We start from the raw sequence: 21,188 nt of genomic DNA on the forward strand, positions 1-21,188 counted from the left end.
GTAACATGGAACTTTTTTCTTCAGAGTATCTAAAGTAAAGACTTGGAATTCAATTGCATCAAAGTAATATTTGGTAAACTGGTAATGCATTTCTACCTTCAACAGCAAAAACAATTGCATTCCAATTACATAGATATTTGAATTTTCAACTTCCATGAATTACAGCAGCTATATAAAAAAAAAAAAACAAAGACCTGCCATAACAGTGGTAATTTGAGCCACCATGGGCAGCAATGATGTCAGGTGTACAAGATATTTAAATTGTTCTGGAGGTATAAAATAATTCCTTAACGATTATGATCACATGAATTAAGTCCCAGGGAAAATGAATGTGGAAGTCTGCAGTTTAGTCAATACAAAATAGCCTACATCTTAATATCTCAATGTCTGTGAGATTAGCTGTTCTACCTATCTTGGCTGAAACTGACTGCAAGAGAGAGATCCAGTAAATACATTTTCCTGAAGGATGCAATTTTAATTAATTAGTCATATGAGGGGCAACATGTTACACAACCCCATCACAGTCACCAGCCCTGTTTATGTAAAGAAAAATAAGTTACTGTATATGTAAACCAAAGTCTATATATATATATATATATATATATATATATATATATATATATATATATATATATATATAGTGAGGGTGGTGCACACAGATGCATGCCTTTATGGACAATTAAACATAACAGAAGTTCAAAATCAGGCATTATTGCAATAAAATAGTCACATGAAATATTAGTAAGACATCATTTAACTGAGCTACCCCAGCCTTGCTTCATCGCGCTGTATGTGTACACTACACAGCAATGGGTGAGTGGGGCTAATCATATAACGCGTTCATGCCATGGAAATAATGTAGATGTTTGATGTTTTTTTTTTTTTTAAGTAGTTCTAGTTTTTCTTAGTTGAACTGGTAGGGATAGGAAGATTCTTAAATTTTAATGACCTGCATATACATTGACACCAGAATCACACAACCCCCGACTCTCAAAATATTAAAGCGACTTTGCCCAATTCCGCTTATTATCAGCGGACTCGGCAACTGTGTTCAGAGTCATAATATTTTCGGCAGCATGAGACTGCGATTTCGCAAAACGTTTATTTATTTTTTATTCTTTTGCACGTTGTCGAACTTTAACCGCTGCGTAGTGACGTCATAGACGAGCGTCGCCGGCAGCCAGATAGAAGACTTGATATCGAGAGTGAGAGAAAGAAGGAAGGACAACTGTAAGATTAGAAATATAAGTAAACACCATCCTTTTTTGAAGAAGAAAAACGCAAACCAGAATCACCCAGGACCAGAGAGAAGAACGTTGTTATGGAATGCGAAGGTAAGGGACATTTTGTCAGAGTTTGTTGCTTGTTGAGACTAGTGAAAGTTTAATCCCCAATCGAGCACAGTCACAGTGTTTATTTCGACATCCAGACAACACGGGACCACGGAACAACTCCACTGGGCCTGTTGTCAAACGTTATCAACATTTTATGATCTAATACACATAAGAACAATAATATTCAACCTGTTTTTGTATCACAACACTTGCCATATTCACTAAAACTAACAGACTGCAGGCCGGGAAGAAGGGGGGTGGAGGGTAATTTAAGGTGTTTTTTTCTTTTTTTTTCTCTCTCATGCAAAATAACAAACATTGGGAAAAGTAGTAGTAGTGTGAGGCCTTACACTTTTTTCCTGTTTCTATTGTTCTGCTTTCATTTCTGGTACACTTTATACGGTAATATAAAGTATTAAACTAAAACTTGGTTATAAGAATTACGTTGTTTTTGACGCTGGGGTCGGTGTAACATCGTTAACACAATGATGGCAGCAGTAGTAAAAATCAGCTATGGAGGTTGTCAACGGTATTTCTATTCGCATGCAACAGTACAGTTGTTTATCTGTATAAATCGTAAAGTACAGTAGTCTCGGTTTTGCTATTTATGAGCAAACTGTTAGGGTTTAGTCTGCTTCTCAAATAAAAACAGGATTGTTATGATCTTTTTTAATTATGCACGTCTACTGAAGTCTTAATGCTATTAGTACCGAACAAGGCACTCATTTATTAAAAACAAGACGGAGTAGGTAAAAGCCGGACGGAGGCAGTAAAACTGTTCAGATCGTCATAAACCATACACAAATTATTACCCGTGCACATACCAACAAGAATTATCATTCTAGAATGTGTAGCTTTTTTTTTTTTTTTTTTTTTTTAATAATTTAAAAAAATGTTGCCAGATTTCCTGGGAAAACTACTCAGATCGTCTTAAATCATACATCAATGTATTAGTCCCTCCCTGCACATTACATACCAACAGGTATTTATCATTATGGCTGTTTTCCTAAATAAATGTTTATGCTTCCAGACAGAAACAATAATAATTATCACTTGAGGTGATGAAGACAGCTATCCGTTTTAGTAATGCAAGATAATGAAGCTATACACTCTCTGCATCCCTCATATGCAATTTAAGTAATCATTGTAATAATAATAATAATCGGTCAATCTATTTTATATAGCGCCTTTCATAGTGGACCACAATCACAAAGTGCTTTACAAGATGCAGTAACAAGAAGAAAATCCATAATACTTTAAATAGAGAAATGCATAATACATGATATACAGTAAAAGAAAACCAGTGCATAACACATTAAATACAGTGGAAAGCATATAATACATGAAATAGTAGCAGCAACACAGCAGCTAATAGCAGATATCAAGCTTAAAGTGCATGGAAAGCAGGAGAGAACAGGTAGGTCTTGAGGGTTGATTTAAAGCGAGCAACTGTGGGATTGTCACGCACCAAAGCTGGAAGAGAGTTCCAAAGAGTCGGAGCCATGAAGCTAAACAAGCGTTCTCCAAGTGTGGTACACTTTTGCTTGAGGATAACAAGCAGGCCAGATTCAGAGTACCTCAGCTTGCAGGCAGGGACATAGCGGGTCAGCAGGCTTAGGAAGTACTCGGGACCTGTGTGATGAAGGGCATTGTAGGTGAGCAGGAGAGAAAGCAGACAGAATGGCAGTTGAATGTCAGCTACCCTCCAGACAGGCAGTTAATTCAAACGTATATGTGACGTCGCCCTTTGATCTTTTGATTGATCGATCCTACAAATCTTCTATAAAAGTGTGTGTGGCTTTGAAGAGAAGGGGAGTGCAGGGTAGTATTGTTGATTCACTAATCCACAGTTTGTTCTACGAATCCACAGAAAAGTATTACACATTTTAAATGTAACAATGCTTCATAATTACAACTTCTCAACTACTTGTATGTTTGTTTGTTCAGCGGTGTCCCATTTTAATTGGGAACACAGCTTCTTTAAACAAACAATACAAAACAAAGTCCTAGCTCCTGTTTGTTGCGCTAACTAAACTTAACAGGATATGTACTTTCATGAGAGATCCGGCTTACTAACGTGAAATAACTTATTCACAAGTGTAATCTACTTTATTTTAATGGACACCGTATTCAGGTTTGTATGGGAGACCGGGCTTGGTTGTCGCAGTGCCTATAGATTTGACACTATATTGCACTTGCTCATTTCATTTAACCATTATTTTACCAGATAATAAGATTGAGAACAAATTCTCATTTACAACAACGATCTGGTCAAGAGGCAGACATCACAGCAGTACAAAAGGAACAAATACAACATAGAATAAATAAATAAATAAATAAATAACACATTAACAACTGCATACACATGCATCAGACAAAAGTGAAATCAGATTCTGATTAAAAACATCCTCCGAAACAACAAAACTTTTTAGTTTTAATTTGATTTGAAATTAATTCCAGTCAATAGCAGTGGCAAACTGAAATGAATTACGGCCAAAAACAGTGGACACTCTGGGAAGAACCAATCTAATAAATGAATCTGATGTTGAATTGTAAACTGAAGCAGAACTGTAATAGGTTGCGCAGATATAGTGGGGTTTCTCCCAATCAGAGTTCTATAAACTAACCTAAGCCAATGATCCAATCGCCTACTGTGCAATAAAGGCCAATCAATCATAATGTAAAGACTACAGTGATGAGTAAGATAAGAAGCACCAGTTATACATCTTATAGCAGAATGGTATAAAGCATCAGACTTCCCCAAAGCTGTGTGTTTAGTTCTATGAGGGTCCACAATCTTAACAGTTTAATCTGTATGCCGTCACATATAATAGTTTGCACTATTTTAATTTTATTTGTTTCCATACTGTAGGTAATGTTACTTCGATTAGTAGTATTGAGTTTTGTTTTGAAGTGGTTATCATGTTGAATAGAGCCAGATGGGAGCTATCTATGGTGTAAGAGCAAAACCAATGGGACAAGACATGGGACTGCAAGAAATACATGATTATACATAATAAAATAACCTTTGTTATTGGAGACAGCATTGCAAGTAAAAAGTCTCAGTTTAGTATCAGAATGTTCACGTGGAATGGAATGCTTTATATACATTAAAGGTTTTAGTGGTACATTTACAAATGTATTCATTTTAAGATACAATTTACATTTCAGTCGTTTACTTTTTTATAGATAATTATATCCATTGCATTGAATTGAATTACTGCTTGTTGAACAAAATACATTTAGCTTTGCTTCTCATGACAATTCTTAACTTAGTCTGAACAATTCCTGGACTTTACTAACTTTCTCAGTTTTACACACCTCAATGGGGCAGACTGCTGTTACATTGTGTTCATTGCAGTTGAAAGAGTCTTGAACACCCACCGGCAGACTATCTGTAGAAGGTTAGTTCATTGCAGTTGGTACTATCTTGTTAGCCCACTTCTCTTCTCACAAGATGATCTCCAGGTAGTGGGCCTTTAGGTCATATTTATTTATTATTGTCCTACATGCATACATCTGAAGCTGGTGCTGTTTTTAACAGCAGCCTTGATAGTCAAAATGCCATTTAAAATGTGTGTAGACAGTTGATCTGTTTTTACAAAGTTCATCTGAGAAAAGAAAAAAATAAGGTTGTTCTAACTCTACAGTACTGTGTGGAAACATTTAACGACTGCCTGATCCCGTCAAGTCAGTCACTTGGTACTGTGTAACTTAAATGTCTAGGCTATCCATAAGAACAGTCTGGGAAAAGTATTACAATCTGGACAATGTCTCCCTAGCTCGTTGTGCTTTGGCTACTTGGTTGAAGAATGCATACTAATTTCAGCACTGTGTTTAATTGGCATTCTTCTTTTGATACTTTTCACTGTCATCACATAAGGTATAGGTGTACCATCGTTCAATCTGATTGGGAAAACCAAAAAGCAATACAAAATATAATACTATCCTTTATTTCGATTAGAAAATCACGAATATTTGTTATTTACGGCTATAGTGTTAAAATGACTTTTTACTGGCTTCTGTAAAGTGAAGACAGACAGTATTACAGTTGTAGTCTGGCTTTATTTGGTTACGAAAGTTGTCAGTCAATCCTTTAGCCAATACCTCAGTTACTAGAACAGGGAGCTGTCTTCAGCACCACAAGTGGTAATTGTTGTTGTTTTTGTCTGAAAGCATAAACATTTATAATTCCTTTTGGTATGTCATGTACAAGGAAGGAGTAGTACATTGTGTGATTTAAGACGATTTGAGTAGTTTAAATTTTTTTGTCTGGGCACTTTTGCCTTTGTCCAGCAATGTGTGTGGTAATAAAAAAAAAAAGGACAAATTCTAGAATGATGCTGCCTGTTGGTATGTAATGCATGGGAAGGGAGTAGTAATCTGATGTATGATTTTAGACTATCTGAAGTTTTACTGCCTCGTCCTTGTACTTTTGTCTCTGTCCGACACGTACCCACTCCCAAAACAATAATACAAATATTTTTTTACTTGTATAAAAAAAAAAAAAAAAAATAGAATTGAAATAGATTCTTTAAAATGCTTACCGTTTTTATGCATCAACATAAGACTAACCAATCACAACCCTTCACTCTTATGAGTCTCGTCACTCATGTAATGATTGCAGCCTAGTATGAGGTGGAATTGCCCAACTACGCACTGTAGTGACATGGTCCTAATAACCATCACCATGATGGTTATGGGTCTTATTTTAATATGAAGAAGTGACATTGACGATGTACTGTATGTATCATTTTCATGGTCTAGCCCTTTTGTTAACAATTAATTAATGTTAGCCATTGGTAAGTGGTCGGGTTTGTGTGTTACATTGTGTTTTCAACCAGCCACTCTCTGAATACATTGGTCTTTAATTGACCCTTATTTTATGAAAGATGTAAAACCCCCTGTAAATTTGATAGAACTAGACCCAACAACTACGTTATATATTTCAAGTTCTCTTAAGCCCCCCTTAAGGTGTTTTGTTTTTCATTTTGTAAAAGAAACATTTTTTCATCTTAAAAAAAATAGAAGTTAATTAGAGAATGGAGCAAACACTTTGAAAATATGGTTCATTGCAGCTAACAGGTCAGATCTAGATACAGTTGTTGTAATGGTAAATACGTTGGATTTAGTTTTAGTTTTTTTTTTTCTCAAAGTACAGTCCAGCTCACATACTTCAGCCTCTGCGCTGAGCTTAGCTGAGTTGTGAAATTACTTGAAGTAAGATACGGCTGTTTTCTGTCAGTTGTCAGTCTGCTTGTCTGTTTTTTTTATTTATTTTTTTATTTTTTTTATGCACCAGCCTTCTTTTAACATTTCTGTGCACCACCTGCTGCACTTGGCAGGTTTTGAGCCAGATGCTCTGTCAGAACAATGGGATAATTTTGTTTAAGAAGGAAAAGGCCACGTCAAGCTGTGCTTACGAGACTGTTTGTTTTGACTGGTTGGTGGGCAGGAGTTTTGTTTTAAAGCTCCTGCTTAGTGCTGTTAAATGAGCACAATGCTTATTGCAGGCTCATGCATATTGTGCAGTAGCCTCAGCTGAAATATTTTTTGATAAATCTTGCTGTGCAACTACAAAGTAACACAAAATTGACCTGTAGAATCTTACAATTTCACTTATTCCTACATTTTCCACAAAAGTTCCCAATTTTGATACTTAATCATCTATTATTCAGTTAAAACTATTACTATAGATAAATCATTGCACCCTCATTGTAACATTATGCTTTTTATTTATCTGTCCATTTTACGTCTTGATGGACACAGTGGTACTCCAAACTGCAAAATTATTAAAATTACAGTTTAGCCTGAGGCTTATAAACATATTCAAAATTATTTACATCATTTATTTATATTTTAAGTTACAGTAAAGAACTGTATTTTAATAACCTCAAGGGCAGACAATGATAAAAACAGAACTGTATGCAGAGGTCCAGATAAGCTGCATACCTGCCCTTTTTATGCATTAAAAAAAATCTGAAATATGTACAAAATTCTCATTTAATGCGTAAAAATACGCATAGCAGTTTTGCTAAAACTTCCACTAACAACTACATTTCCCAGAATACAATGTCTTCAGTTACTAGGAAACTAACTGAAAACAAGAAAAAACAACCCAACAAACATTATCTAATCTTTGGCTAGCTCTGTTGTTTTTGCAGCCAATCGCATGAAGATTAAGAAATTCGCCAGCAGCTACACCGGTTGAAGCGTAAACACCCCAGTCCAGCTACAAATCCAGCTGGAACCATCACTAGAGGCAACCGCTAAAAAAAGGTGCCTATAATATGAAACAAACTGTTTTATAACTTATTAATGCATTCCTTATTTTATTTATCTATATGGCTTTATATTCAAGTTTTAACATGTTCACTGAGTTTAATGTTAACATATAAGTAATGAAAAAAATGCATTTCTTAAATTGCAGTTTAATGCCTGCCCTAATTCCATTAAGGATTGTACATTACTTTGAGATTACTCATGACTTCAGTGTAATGTTGCATTTTACCCCCTGTGTTAAAATTAGAGGTTAAGTTACTCCCAGACCAAAAACCTTATCTGGAGCGCTGACTGTGTCAGAGTTCTGATTAGAGCTGCCATGATATAGCAGTGCTCGGCACTATTTTTTAAGCAAGGGCTACTTTAACAAAGAAATCAGTTGTATACTGCCGTTCTAAATTGTTGCGCTTAAAAGCAGAAAAGGTCTTCTACAAATTAAACAAACTGGCTTCATATATGTTTCATTAAGCAAAAAAAAAACCGCTTGTCCAATTTATGAATTTCGTCTTCCAAGTCACGTATCTTTCGTTGTTTTGTAGCTCCAGGCTTGCTTAAGACCTCAAGGCTACTGGTACCTCCAGCCCCATTGTGTTATTAATTAAACTTATTTACTTCATTAATCTAAACAGTAACATTCTTGTTATCTGCTTCTGTATCTCTTACTTTCTAATTTTCTCTTTTAATGAAATAAAAAAAAACAAGGTCAGAAGTAGCGAGCATCATTGAACCCGGTGTTTTATGTGTGATACATGACAACGACTGCGTGATCTGTGGTGGCGTACGGTTCCCACCTCACAATTTTAAAAAGTCTGGGGTGGGGTGGGGTGGGGGGGGTGGGGGGGCACTGGCACTGGCACTGGCTCGTGGGCTGTGTAATGAAGAACACTGACAGCATGCTCTCAATATTATAGAATAAGATTTACTAAGTTTCATGACAATTGGACCAGAGGTTCTCCAGATATTTGATAAAATGCAAGTGTGACATAAGACAGACGTCTCCCATCTCTCCAGCATCTTATTTGATTAACTTATGCCAAGTCATGTTAATTCCAAGTTCCATGACAATTGGATAAACGGTTTTGTAGCTGCATGGAGAAATCTGTGAAGTGTGACATGACTACCTCCACTGTATCCCCTTTGCAGGGCGTAATAACAGATGTAGGCTGTTAAGTTGGCCAACATGTTTACAATGACTTTGGCATCCAGAATGGAACATTCTTTTTCTGGAATTTTTATGTCATCACCGGCTTTGTACTGTACTCCTCTAGATTTAGAAAATGCATGTTGCAAGCAAGAGGGTCGGCCAGTTCCAGTTTGTTTTGATTGACATTGTTCCACGGGTTAAATTGAAGAATCATTAAATTAGTAAAACAGAAGTACAATTCTCTTCTGTAATCCTGTTGCAAGTCTCATAAAGTAATGCTTATTGCACAGCTAAAAAAAAAAAGGGGGTGGGCTGGAGCAGCAACTGCCAAAAGTATGTTAGGAATTTCACAACATACTTCTTAGTCACTGATAAAACCTCAGTACCAATCAGAACTATCTGTACCTTAGTCAGTAAAACCTTATCTTATGGTCCTTAATATCATAGCATCGAATTCTGCTGTTGGGAAAGCATTTTAATATGAAAGGTAGACCTACTTCTTGATAGAATTATATTACCTCTCTTTGAGAATTGAATTGATTTAAAGTGAAGAATCATATCTTTTACCAGACACATTTAGTTTTAACTTAGAGCTGTACATATTTGACCAAGGTTTTAGCTATGTAGGGCCATTGAGCCAAGGATTTTATGTTTAAAAATGACTGGTCTCTATCAAGTACGAAATGTAGCCATTACTGAATGGGTATTTACCTCGTAAAGACCCGAAACCCGAATAGGATATAACAGATCTGCTCGGCCGAGTCTGTGACGCAGTCATGCCAGCCCCCAAAGGAATAAAGGACTGTGCACACAGATCTCGGATACATTTTTCCTTTAAAGAACTGAACTGACAGGAGAGCCTATTCAGATGAGTCAGCGGTCGCATTTACGCAGAATTGTTATATATGCAGGAAATTTTAATAAAATGCTAAAAAATAATAGCATTGCATTTCTAAAACGCAGATGTAAAAGACCACGATTCCTTTTTCATCTCTATCCAATAATTTTGTTTATATTAATAAGTAGTTTTGTGCAGTGCAACGTGTAAAAATGATTCCACTGCTCCTTGCATCTTCTTAAAAAAAAACAACAAAAAAACCATTTAACACTGCACACATCTGGTGTTTTACTCGAGGTCACATTTACAAACGCGGTACTAAGTAAATTTAAAAAAAAGTTTGATTTTGTTGGATCAAAATTTAGAATATCAGATCCCGTCGATGCAAGTAGTAGTCCCACAGATCCTGCAATTGAAGAGACTTTGGTTCTAGGTGAAAATGAAATCAACCAGTATGGAGAAAAATGAGAAAGCAACTGCGCCTGGCGCAGATTCAACGCAGCAACTAAAACTAAAGCTGGAATTTACGGAATATTGGTGCAAGAAATTTATTGGGCTTTGGTATGATTCTAGTGAGAAGCTCATTTGGGGAAAAAAAATGTCTTCACATGTTGCTGTAAAACGTACAAAAAGAGTGCATTTCAGAGACTTGCAGCGCACTGGGAAGCTGTCACATTGGCACCTGTATAGAAGCATATGAAAAAGTCGAGGAAGGCAAATGGCTGATTTGCTCTTCAAACGGGTACTTGTTATACACACCACAAGAGTTTTCACAGACATTATGCGCAGGCCGCCTGTCTGCAGCGTGTGCTGTGGCAAAGTTGTAGTGACAGCAGCTGCTGGGTTCAGCAGTGCTGCGCAGGACCAATAGGCTGCTTTGGTTGTGGTTGCTTGCAATCTACCACAGCATCTTGATGATGTTTTGGTGACAGCTTTTGCATCACCATTACGAGGGCTGTTAGTTTATTCCAACAAGCAGGCTTCCCTCAGTCTCTTGTGAGTATTGACTGAGTGGTTTTGCCAGTAGCTTGCACAGGTTGGCATCCTGTACAGCGCTATCCACTATAACTGCGATCTGGTGGACCCATACCATACTGGTACCAAGGTCACCAACCGGCTCTGTTCCCAACACGGTGCCCTGCCGAACCGGGACCATTACTGCATCGAAACCGCATCAAAATGGTTCCGACCCGGCACCATCCCGAATTTTGGGAGCTGTTTGTGCACCATCTGGAGTTTACTTATGGGCCACTAGAATTGAAATAAAAATGTAACCATTAACCTTCAAGGTCGTTGCGTCAATGATTGCAGCAAGCATGAAGGCTGAGATCTGAGCGCACAGTTCTGTATATTCTTGGTGGACAGGCATGACTGCATCACAGGCTCAGCTGAGCAGCTTTGTTATATCTTATTCAGGTTTTGAGTTTTTAGGAGGTAAATACACATTATTAATGATTTCTATTTCAGGGAACCAGGGTTATGATAATAACCTAATGTTTTATGTTTCTCCAGAATTTTTTTCTACTTATTACTATAAAAGTACTATGTGTACTTTTAACGTTCAAACAAGACCAATGCATTATTTCTTGTTTGTCTTTATTTTAATCAATTGTTCACAGAAGTGAAAATACTAAATACACAAGTTAAAAAAAAGGGGTGTATTGTTGCTGCTAAAACAAACGTAACAGCTAAGACATGCCAGACACATCAATAAAAAATTGATACACAGGCTTGGCAACATAACATGAATAGAAAAGCTATTATCTTCACTGTCCATTTTCAATAATTGTTATTTAAACATCAACTAAATGATTTTTGTTTTCGTGCTGCAGTTTAGTCAACTTTTTTTTTTCAGAAATAGAGCTACAGTCACAGTATGCTACCTCTGTTTTAAATTTAATTTTAACTGTTTTAATTTCCGAATATAACACCATTGCTCCTGATACAATGTAAATTATGGTAAAGTCCTAAATGGAATGATTGAAATAATGGTGTAACTGCCATAATCAATTGCCAGTATTAACAGCATTTTATGTTGTATACAGTACTCTGTAAGAATAGGTGATTATTTTGCAGTGCTCAGTGCAATGTGTCTGTGATCAGGTCATGCTGTTTAAGTTCTGATAGTGTTGTGAAATCAAGTGTTAAGACTGCAAAGGGATTTTATAACCTCTGACATTAGTTGCTTACTGTGTTGCCATGGCTCACTCATTTTGTTGTTTGGTAGTGAATATTTAAACTGAAATATTTGTAACCAGGACAATTTGTGATTTTTATATTATCTAGAAAACAGTTTGTTCAGTTGTGATGAGACTTAGTCAGGACGTGCTCTAACATATGATATTGACAGTATCAGAATCTAGGGACATACTGAGAAATCTGTCTGTCTTTATGTCACACTTATTTATTATGTGAACCTACTTTTTCATGATGCCAATAGCTGTAATTTTCTGTTTACCACAGTGGTGTTGTTGTGATGTTCAATTCCGGAAATGAATAAGCTTAGATTATTGGCTTTTAGAGGATGTATGGTATCAGTATTTCCAAATCATATTTTGGAAACCTAAATTTATGGTCTTGCTGTCTAATGACTGCTGATCATTTTTCACTTGGTGACCTTACATCATACCTCTCTATACAGAATCAAATATTAGTGCAAAAAATAAAGTACTGGTTTAATTTATATTTTGTAATTAAGATGAAATACTGTACCATACCTTGTTTTTTGATTTTTTTGTATCCACTGTGCTGCCTAAGACATTGACCTTGATCTTGACTTTGACCTCTGATATAGTAAGGCTGCCATGTTGGGGGTCCTGTCTGGTTTATGCATGAGAGATGACACACTTTGAGATATAGCCTTCATTTGGTACATGACTGTATTCTGTGAATGCCACGTTCCGTGATTGTCACACAACCTCTGCTACGGGGGTAGCTGGAGGCCAAAAAGAAAAATTAGTTCACTGAGTGTAGTACAAAAAAAAAGATCCATACCACGCACTGTGATGGCTAAAAAAAATAAATAACTAAATGTATTAATGTTGATAAAACAAACAAAAATGACACGGCAAATATTGCACCTCGCTAGAGCTTTAGCCAGCAGTCTAATCCTCACTGACTCCATGAGAGGGTCAACCAGTATATAAAGAGCCCCTGGCTCCACCTAATTGCATCTCCCAATCACAATATAGTTTTCTTTCAAACACTAATTAAGCATTTTAATCGCAACATTAAACATTCTTTTACCAGAACCATATTTTAATACATGTCCGGTTTTATAAGACCCCTTCTTTTGCTCATCTTAAATAAAACAACAGTCTTAAATATACCACGTTTTTAGCGTTACTGTTAAATAAACCATGTTTTTAGCTTTACTGTATACCTCAGTGGAAACCTGTAACACATGTGCATTAAATACCAAACCACTATAGAAGCAGAGCTGTCTGGAGCGCACCCTTCCAGAACTGTCTTGGTGGTTCCCATGAGTTAACCGCTGGAATATACCTACACCTCAAGTAAATACTGTTTTCTTCTATGGCTTAATTTTTTAATTTATATAGTATGTTTAAAAGCAATCCAGTACTGGACACTATAGGGTGTGTGCACCCTTCGGTACACGGCAACCTTACTAAAATACTTAAAGTATGTATTTTAATAGTGAAGTTTATAATAATAAATACAACGCACAGAAATTTGTTACATTTGCCAACATGCCTATTAACATGCTGTGGAAACCCCATTATGGTGCCGTTAGTTTGGTTCTTAACTACTCCTTTTGTTTTACTAATTTTTCTCTTGTATCTAGTTAACAGCTCAGGTTTCTATCTGTCAAGCTGTTTCCAGGTGTTCCGCAGTACATAACCTGTTTCACTGCCATATTGTTTTGACCCCTCTTTGATTTCTCTTGTTTACAAAAAAAACTGTCTTGCTGGATTTGGGTTATTTATGCTTTAAATGGTAACTGTTTCAGTATTAATCAATACATTGACTGTGATACACTGGGTCACAATGTCAAATGACACCACTATTTTTTTTTTTTTTTTTTTTTTTTTTTTGCAGAAGTTGGTTCAGATTATTAGATAATAATACTTGTGCTTATTAAATTGTCAAAAAATCTGTAAATGGCACTAAGGCCCAACAGTCATTGAAAGGCACATTGTATCCTAAAATTCTAAAAGTATGAATTCAATAAATAAAATTGCTATATGACATGGAATTTAATGTGCTTCATTTTATGTTCCAGGGTTGGTGACCCCCAAAATGGAGGAGCAGCATTTGCACTGCACGAACTGTGTCAGCCGACGCTGTATGGCTAGACCAGAGACTGGTGTTTCTTGTGACCTAATTGGTTGTCCCTTGGTTTGCGGAGCTGTTTTCCATTCATGTAAATTAGACGAGCATCGTCTTTTGTGCCCTCTTGAAAGAGTGCCTTGTTTGAACAATGGTTTTGGGTGCCCGTTTACAATCACTCGGAGCAAAATTGCTGAGCATCTTGAAATTTGCCCAGCCAGTGTGGTCTGCTGTACAATGGAATGGAACCGGTGGCCAGTGAGTTATTCAGATCGAAAATCTTATGAGAACTTTAGCAAGGATGTTGATGAAGTAGAACAGCTCGATATGGCTTTAGCACTACAGGACCAGCGAATGCTGCTAGAGTCACTTAAAGTGGCAACTATGATGTCAAAAACTGGTGATAAACAGCCTCTTGCTAGTGAAAAGATACCTGTGATGTCAAGTATACCTGAAGACCAACCTTCAAATGGATTAATTGCAATGGATGAGGAGTCCTATAATGAACTTTACCAAGCTACGGTAGAGACAACCAGAAGCTTGGCTGCAGCCCTGGACATCCTCAGCAATGCAACAAGGGATATGGACTTAATCAATGGAAGACTTCGAGAGGATCAGTCTGAAAGGAATGGAGAAGTCTATGTAGAAGAAGTAAACGTTTTAGACATGCAGAATATTGAGATGAAAGACCATGATGATGAGTTTGACTGTGAACTGGGTGCAGTTGGTGGATTGGATCATGATATTGTTACAGGAGGTGTGAGTGAGAAGATCTGGGCAGAGCAAAATGGATTCATTGACTTCTTAGAAGTAGAGGAGGAAGGAATAATAAACACAGATGATTTGAAATTAAATGCATCTCTTTGTAATGGTTTTCACAATGTAGATGCATGCCAAGCTAACCTGGAACAAGATGAAATGGATTTAGATGCATCTGAATCAAAGCACTCTGAAATAAATGGGTCCTGGGAGGTAAGCGGGTCTGAAAGTAAGCCAGGAATGCCTTTTCATTCATCGCTTGTTGTATCACCCCAGCCTTCCAGTGCCCAACCACCAGGACCAGTTCCTGACAGCTTGCAAAATAGTGCACTTCAACACTTGCCTATTGACTTCGGTGACAGAAGGTTGGAGCGCAAGGCACATAACCTCCAAGTACTAAGAAGTATGGGCATGTTTACATTTAATGCACGGAGAGGGTTGTTTGCTGCAAAAATGGAAGACAAAGCAGTTGACACATCTGATCTGGAAGTTGCAGAGGATCCCTTGGGCCTTCATGGAATTGATCTTATTACAGCTGCCTTGTTGTTTTGCCTGGGAGACTCACCAGGTGGCAGAGGAATTTCTGACAGTAGATTTGTCGATGGATATCGCATTGATTTTGGGACCCAGACCTTTTCATTTCCTTCTGCTATTTTGGCTACAAACACCATGGTTGGTGAAATAGCCTCAGCCTCTGCCTGTGATCACGCAAACCCTCAGCTTTCGAACCCAAGCCCTTTCCAGACACTCGGGCTGGACCTAGTTCTGGAATGTGTGGCTAGATACCAAACCAAGCAACGATCCATGTTTACTTTTGTTTGCGGGCAGTTGTTCAGAAGAGACGAGTTTTCTTCTCACTTTAAGAATGTGCACGGGGACATTCATGCTGGCTTGAATGGCTGGATGGAGCACAGGTGTCCCCTTGCTTATTATGGCTGTACTTACTCCCAGAGAAGGCTCTGCCCCTCGGTGCAAGGTTCTAAAATTATTCATGATCGGCACCTCCGGTCATTTGGAGTCCAGCCTAGTGTGCCCACACCTTTATCTGCACCTGTTTTATTTAACACTTGTCCCATTGATCCTCAGTGTGACCATCTGAGTAATCTTCCCTTTGAAGTTCTTCAGCATATTTCAGGGTTTCTTGATGGCTTTAGTCTTTGTCAGCTGTCGAGAGTATCCCGGTTGATGAGGGATGTATGTTCCAGTTTGCTTCAGGTCCGTGGAATGGTCATCCTTTTGTGGGAGAAGAGGCAATACCCAAGTGGAACTTCTTCGTGGAAAATAAAAGACAAGGTGGGTTAATAAACCTTAAGTAATTCACCTTGTGCCCGTGTGATTGCCACACCATGCAAAGCTAAATTTGTAGCAAACCAAAGTACGGTTTAAATACATTGGGTGAGTTTAATAGTGAGAATTCTTGAGATTCCGAATGGCCTTTACAAAGTAATTTTAGGGGCCTTTCAAATGTCATTGGAGTTATTGACTTATTTGTAGGATATATGAAAAATACATACTAGTGTTTGTGATAAAAACCTTGATAAATGAACTAAATTGGCTGACTTTATTTTTATAGACACAGTACACTTTGTGTTATGATCTTCACATCTGAGACATAGATGCTTTCTGTAATTTCTCAGTTACAATCTCTTACTGTACCTTTTTACAGGTGTATTGTGTAAACAAATAGCTATATTGGTGATACAGGAAACACATTTGTAAATAGCGTCTTATGATGTGGTACATAACTGTATTTTATGATTTTCTGTGTCGGGTTCCATTGCAGGTGGTGTCCAGTAAAGAATGGTTTCTCTATCAATGATTTACTGACTTAACTTTTTTGTTTCCCAGGTGTGGAGATTCAGTACTGCTTTTGGCACAGTGAATGTCTGGAAGTTTGCTAACATCACCAGCATGGCTGACCATCTGAAGAAGTGCAAGTTCAATACTGTGGAGAGGCGGGAGGAGGCAATCCCTTTGCCTTGCATGTGTGTGACAAGGGAACTCACTAAAGAAGGACGATCGCTGCGCTCAGTTCTAAAGCCATTAATATAAAACGCAGCTCCATTATTCCACCAACCTCATATGAGGTGAAGCCCTCCATGACACTTTACCAATGTCCCGCGCACAACTTCAACAGAAAATCCACTTTCACTGTAAATATGAAATAATGTTTTGATGATATATATAACATCAAAACACTATTTTTTTATATATATATATATATATATATATATATATATATATATATATATATATATATATATATAATCTCATATGGATGGATGGGCTTCAGTGAGATGGACTCATTTTCCTGTAACTCACTGAAGCCCATCTATTATTCTATATATAATACGTGGATGAAGGCTATATTTGTATCTTGAGCCATTCTGGAAAAAACAAAGCGGCGCTGTGGTGACGTCGAAATGGCATATTCCTATAAAACATTATATTGTGGGTGTTGTCAAGTGCACAGGAGTCAAATATGGGTCAGTGGTCAAGTATAACCTAGAGGAAAATGGCTTTTGACGTCACTAATGCTGTATTATGCCTTTTTTTTTCTGTGTTTGCAAATATAGCCTTCATCCATGTGTGTAATATATATATATATATATATATATATATATATATATATATATATATATATATATATATATAATGAGGAGCCTTAATGTATGATATAACATTGAACTTGCTGGACATGGTAGAGTTCTTTAGATTTGTATCTTTATTTTACGTTTCCCTGTGGGATTCTTATGTCTGTATATTGAACTAATATCTTGCATGGTTTGCTCTTCGATGCCCTTTTTGTGGGTAACTTTAAAAAGAAAAACTATTCTTGCACACAGCAACAAGCAACTCGAGGAAACATTTTTTGTTTGTTTTGCATCCTGACCAAACAGTAAGTTTTATATATCATAAGTGAACATATTTTACCATATATTTAATGCATGTAACATTTTTACCAGCCATATCTGGTCTTCTGATATAAAGTTGAGTCTTGACACATTCAGGTTTAAAGATGAGTTTGTTTATTTCAGTGATTTATGAAAATACAAGTGGGAATGAAATCATTCACTTTAGTAATAAAAAAAAAAAAAGCTGCTTGTGAAGATTATACTTTTTTGTCACAAAGGAAAGCTTGCAAGATTTTTTTTTTTTCACATTTTATAGCAATGTAATATAACCAGAAATAATTGTATAAAATCTTAATATGAGAGTTCTGGACTGCATATGAAAAAAAAAATATATATATATTTTATTGTAAAAACAAAAACAAAAATTAAATACAAGTCTAGTGTCAATATCACTTTTAGCACTTTATTCTTGAAGTGTTATTTTAAGTTTACTTTTAAATTTAATTGTGCACTTGTAAAATCTTTGACACCTGGGGGGGAAGAAAAATGATTTATTTTCTTAAAAACAACAAAAAAAAATCACTACATTCAGTTTTTTTTCACATTTGAATTCATTTTCATAATTTCTATTTACTTTACAAGTTTACAATAAACAAAAAAAAAAACAGTACGACTAGCTATTTTAATACTTGGCCCCATTTCACAGTCAGAAATGTATTTTCATTTAAAGCTGTAGCTTGTTACCATAGTACCGTGGTTAAACTCACTTTAAAATAAAGGAATAAAAACATGTAGTAGCGCATTTGTGCAGTCAGAACGTAATGCTTCTTGATGGGAGTAGGAGTGGGTTATATGGAGCCAATATCTCTTCACAGTATTTCTGGAACACGTGTGTAAAGCATCTTTTGTTTTGGTATTAGGGCTGCGTAGTAAATAAAACTACAATTATGAGACTTCTGGGAAGAACTGTGGCCCTAATCAATGTTATGAATTATATGAGTGGAAACTTCATGTTACATAGTATCAGGAGCTGTAACAATTATACACCTTGAAGTATTATTTTTTTGTGTTACTAATTTGAAAAAGATGATCAATATACACTGCCCCTGAGCTGTTAAAATTGCATAGTGGGTAAGAACATCTTAGGAAATTACAACTTAACTACAATCTGTCTTAATGCATTTTGTGCAATAAAAAAGTAATACACTCTTTACTTCATACCCTTTGTGCATGGCTTGCCTTTCATACTAGCCTCTATTATTTAAATATTAAACTACGACACATGTTAAAGAATGACAAGTGAAATGACAACGGTATTTAAATTAATGATGGTGACAGTAAAGTTTCTACCACATTAATTGGTACTGGAGCTGTCATGAGGCAATGACAAGCCATTTTTGCAGTGAACATGATATTACATTTTCTCTTGTTAAAGATCAGGGATTTGGTTGACTAGACATTATTTTTCTGGGTGTGCTGATTTATAGCTGTTGGGCTGTGTAAGGGGATGAAACAACGCACTGCAATGTTAATTATTGTATTATGTATTGATTAGATTAAGTGATGCCCTTCTTGGACACAACAATGATTAACATTTCTTTCACATTTGGCAAATGTGTGGTGTAATTTGTTTTTGTTTGTTAATCATAGAATTAAGCTTTGTAACATTGAATGAGAATTGTTGTCGTTCCTTGATGTTTTAAGTAATTAATTGGCAACAGAAAAAAGTTATTTGATTTAAATTAAAATAGGTATATTTAGTTGAACTATGAAGTATGGTGAAGGTATACAGTAGCATATACCATTTGTGTGTGTGTGTGTGTTGGGGGGGGGGGGGGGGTTTGTAAAGTGTTCTTTATTAATTATTGTTTCATGAGAATAAACAGTATGGTAAAGAAAAATCACCCACACAACTCAAGCACTATATCCACAGAAGAAATCTGCTGTTTGCTCCTAAGGGAAACTTGCACTACTGGCATCTATATGCAGATACCTATCGCAGTAAAAAATACAGTTCACATACTTGCCAAATCATTAGCAGATTATAGGATGTAGTCAATACTGCCCGGTAAGGAACACTGACTTTAAAACATGTTTATCTGTCCTGTTGTGTTAAATCACTTCCACTATGATGTATCATAATTTTAAAAAATGCCCTTAAAAAAAATCAAAGGTCATGTTAATTTCCTCTGAATACAACTTTATATCACTGGGATAGCAGTTATCATTTACCCTACGTGCCTCCTGCTCGGTGGTCTGCATAGAACAGTGGCTAGTTGTGTGGTTCAGTAACGCAGAATGTGTAATTCTCTGTAGGTGGTCTTGGAAACCACTTTGTACCAATTGTTATATGTAATCGGGGAATAGTTTTGTCAATCTTTAAACATCCATTATATGACCCTGTTATGCTTGTTTTTAGTTTCTATGGTAACATTGCAATAGTCCAGTATAATTCTTGTACCATCCTTGGCATTCATTTATCAGTTTGATTAATAATAAAATGTGCCCTTTTCTTTTATTCGATTAGCATTTCTGTTCAGTTTACAAAATCAGCATAATGGTGTCCATGTTATGTAAAATCCATATAGCATATACCTTTGGAGCCAATAATAATAGCTGTCATTCTTATGAATATTTCATTAGAAATATGATTTTAGATATATACAACTTTTGAGAGTTACCGAATGCGCCAATTTTATTTTTGATTTATGTACAGTAGACTAATCATAAATTTAAGTTTGATTTAATGTAATTTTTGTCCTATTAATAACTACACTGAACAAAAATATAAATGCAACATGCAACAATTTCAAAGATTTTACTGAGTTACAGTTCATATAAAGAAATCAGTCAATTGAAATAAATTCATTAGGCCCTAATCTATTGATTTCACATGACTGGCAATACAGATATGCATCTGTTGATCACAGATACCTTAAAGAAAAAAAAAAAAAAAAAAAGGTAGGGACCTGGATCACAAAACCAGTCAGTGACCACCAGTTTATCAGGCTGTTGATTGTGGCCTGTGGAATTTTGTCCCACTCATCTTCAATGGCTGTGTGAAGTTGCTGGATATTGGTGGAAACTGGAACACGCTGTCGTACAAGTCGGTCCAGAGTGTCAAACATGCTCAATGGGTGACGTGTCTGGTGAGTATGCAGGCCATGAAAGAACTGGGAAATTCTCAGCTTCCAGGAATTGTGTACAGATCCTTGAGACACGGGGTTGTGCATCATGCTGAAACGTGATGGTGGCGGATGAATGGCACGACAATGGGCCTCAGGATCTCGTCACGGTATCTCTGTGCATTCAAATTGCCATCGATAAAATGCAATTGTGTTCGTTGTCTGTAGTTTATGCCTGCCCATACCATAACCCCACCACCACCATGGGGCACTCTGTTCACAACGTTGACATCAGCAAACCGCTCACCCACACAACGCCATACACGCTGTCTGCCATACAGTTGAACAGTTGAAACACGGATTCGTCCGTGAAGAGCACACTTTTCCAGCGTGCTAGTGGCCATCGAAGGTGAGCATTTGCCCACTGAAAGTTACGACACCAAACTGCAGTCAGGTCAAGACCCTGGTGAGGACGACAAGCACGCAGATGAGCTTCCCTGAGGCGGTTTCTGACAGTTTGTGCAGAAATTCTTCGGTTGTGCAAACCCACAGTTTCATCAG

General features: G+C 36.6%; 1 protein-coding gene across 1 annotated transcript; it reads left to right on the forward strand.

The window, feature by feature from the left end:
* The first annotated feature begins 1,173 nt into the window (after positions 1 to 1,173).
* On the forward strand, positions 1,174 to 20,020 carry LOC121316955 (F-box only protein 30-like). Its single transcript, XM_041252372.1, has 3 exons — positions 1,174 to 1,334; positions 13,842 to 15,940; positions 16,496 to 20,020. Exons 1-3 carry the CDS (start codon positions 1,322 to 1,324, stop codon positions 16,697 to 16,699), a joined length of 2,316 nt encoding a protein of 771 aa, XP_041108306.1. The 5' UTR covers positions 1,174 to 1,321; the 3' UTR covers positions 16,700 to 20,020.
* The last annotated feature ends 1,168 nt before the right edge of the window (positions 20,021 to 21,188 follow it).

This window comes from Polyodon spathula, chromosome 6, assembly GCF_017654505.1.
Source record: "Polyodon spathula isolate WHYD16114869_AA chromosome 6, ASM1765450v1, whole genome shotgun sequence".
NCBI classification, from domain to species: domain Eukaryota; kingdom Metazoa; phylum Chordata; class Actinopteri; order Acipenseriformes; family Polyodontidae; genus Polyodon; species Polyodon spathula.